The sequence below is a fragment of the Austrofundulus limnaeus genome, unplaced genomic scaffold, assembly GCF_001266775.1.
Source record: "Austrofundulus limnaeus strain Quisiro unplaced genomic scaffold, Austrofundulus_limnaeus-1.0 Scaffold220, whole genome shotgun sequence".
Classification (NCBI taxonomy): Eukaryota; Metazoa; Chordata; class Actinopteri; order Cyprinodontiformes; family Rivulidae; genus Austrofundulus; species Austrofundulus limnaeus.
The window spans coordinates 393,071-394,605 of NW_013952622.1; the positions used below are offsets into that span (position 1 = coordinate 393,071).

General features: G+C 43.2%; 1 protein-coding gene across 3 annotated transcripts in view; it reads left to right on the plus strand.

Annotated features, from left to right (window-relative positions):
* Positions 1-1,535, plus strand: part of tanc2a (tetratricopeptide repeat, ankyrin repeat and coiled-coil containing 2a) — a gene marked incomplete in the record, with an annotated part of 85,481 nt that overhangs the window by 78,573 nt on the left and 5,373 nt on the right. For all 3 annotated transcript variants that reach the window (XM_014019407.1, XM_014019408.1, XM_014019406.1), the window contains 3 exon segments: positions 405-580; positions 839-971; positions 1,315-1,406. In XM_014019407.1, the coding sequence (XP_013874861.1) occupies positions 405-580; positions 839-971; positions 1,315-1,406 (401 nt within the window).

Genomic DNA, 1,535 nt, shown 5'->3' on the forward strand with positions numbered 1-1,535 from the left:
GTATTTTTACAGTCTTTATTTTACATTTAAAATATATGTTTGTCAAATAAAGTCTAATGTTACAACTAATCAGGGATCCCTTTAAAGCAGTGACAGATTTTCATCAGTTGATTTTTAGTAAATCTTTTTTTTTGTCATTTTCAACTTGATAACAACATGATTCAAACCAGTTTGTCTGCATCTGTACCTGAAGCCTTTATCAACAGATTATAAGAAACAAACATACACAAAGTTTTTATCTTCTCTTATTTCTGCATAGACTACCCACAATGCAGCAGGACTTTAAAAACATTTTTGCCAAGGGGCTGACTTAAATACCAGTTCTGTTGTTTAAAACTCTAAAAAGGACTCTTCTCAGTAACCCTGCTGTACTCWGAGGATTGGGTCTGTTATTCTGTCTCCAGGAGTCTGTCTGGATCAGACAGACAGGGAGGGGTTAACGGCGCTGAGCTGGGCATGTTTGAAAGGTCAGCTGGTCTTGGTCCAGGAGCTGGTGGAGAGAGGAGCTGACACAGCTCACGCTGACCGCAGCGGACGCACTCCTCTGGATCTGGCAGCTTTCTGTGGTGACCCTGAAGTGGTTCGTAACACTGACACACACCTGGCAGCAAATTGTCCCACAGAGATCTTTCTGCACAGACATGTAGAAGCATGAAGATAATCTGAATTAAAGCTGAAAATAAAGTCTGAATCATGAATAATACAACTAGAAAAGTCAAGTATAAACTAGAAATTCATTATAGTTTGTCTCAGATCTACCAGCTTTTTGTATTCATACTGACCATCAAACTCTTTGTGATGCGTGTATGTATGTGTGTGTGTATGTGTGTGTGCTCAGGTTCAGTATCTGGTGGATCACGGTGCCTCGGTGGAACACGTGGACTGCAGCGGGATGCGTCCTCTGGACCGAGCCGTCGGCTGCAGAAACACTTCAGCGGTCATCGCACTTCTCAAGAAGGGAGCCAAAATAGGTAGAAAACATGACTCAGCGTGTTTTCACTGTTCTTGTGAGTGTGTGTGTGTGCGGGTGGATATTCCCTACTATGTAGGGACGATTTTTGGCATACACACCTACTTGTGTGGACCAACTGGTACTAATGGGGACCTAAAGCCTAGTCTCCAGGGCGGGGAAATACCTTTCATGTGTCGGGTTCAGGTTTAAGTGTGAATGAGTTTAGGTTAGATTTAAGGTCAGGTATGGACCTGTGAGGTTAGGTTAAGAGGTTAGTGTTAGGCTGTGGAAATGAATGGTGGTCGATGCAATGTCCCCGTAAAGATAGCTGTACTAGACTGTGCATGTGTGTGTTTCTTTAGGACCTGCAACGTGGGCCATGGCAACTTCTAAACCTGACATTTTAATGGTTCTGCTGAGTAAAATGATACAAGAAGGAGACCGACTTTATAAGGTAGCACACACCGAAGCATCATAGCAGCTATACCCAGGTAATAACCCTGTAGATAACCTGTGTGTGTGTGTGTGTGTGTGTGTGTGTGTGTGTGTGTGTGTGTGTGTGTGTGTGTGTGTGTGTGTGTGT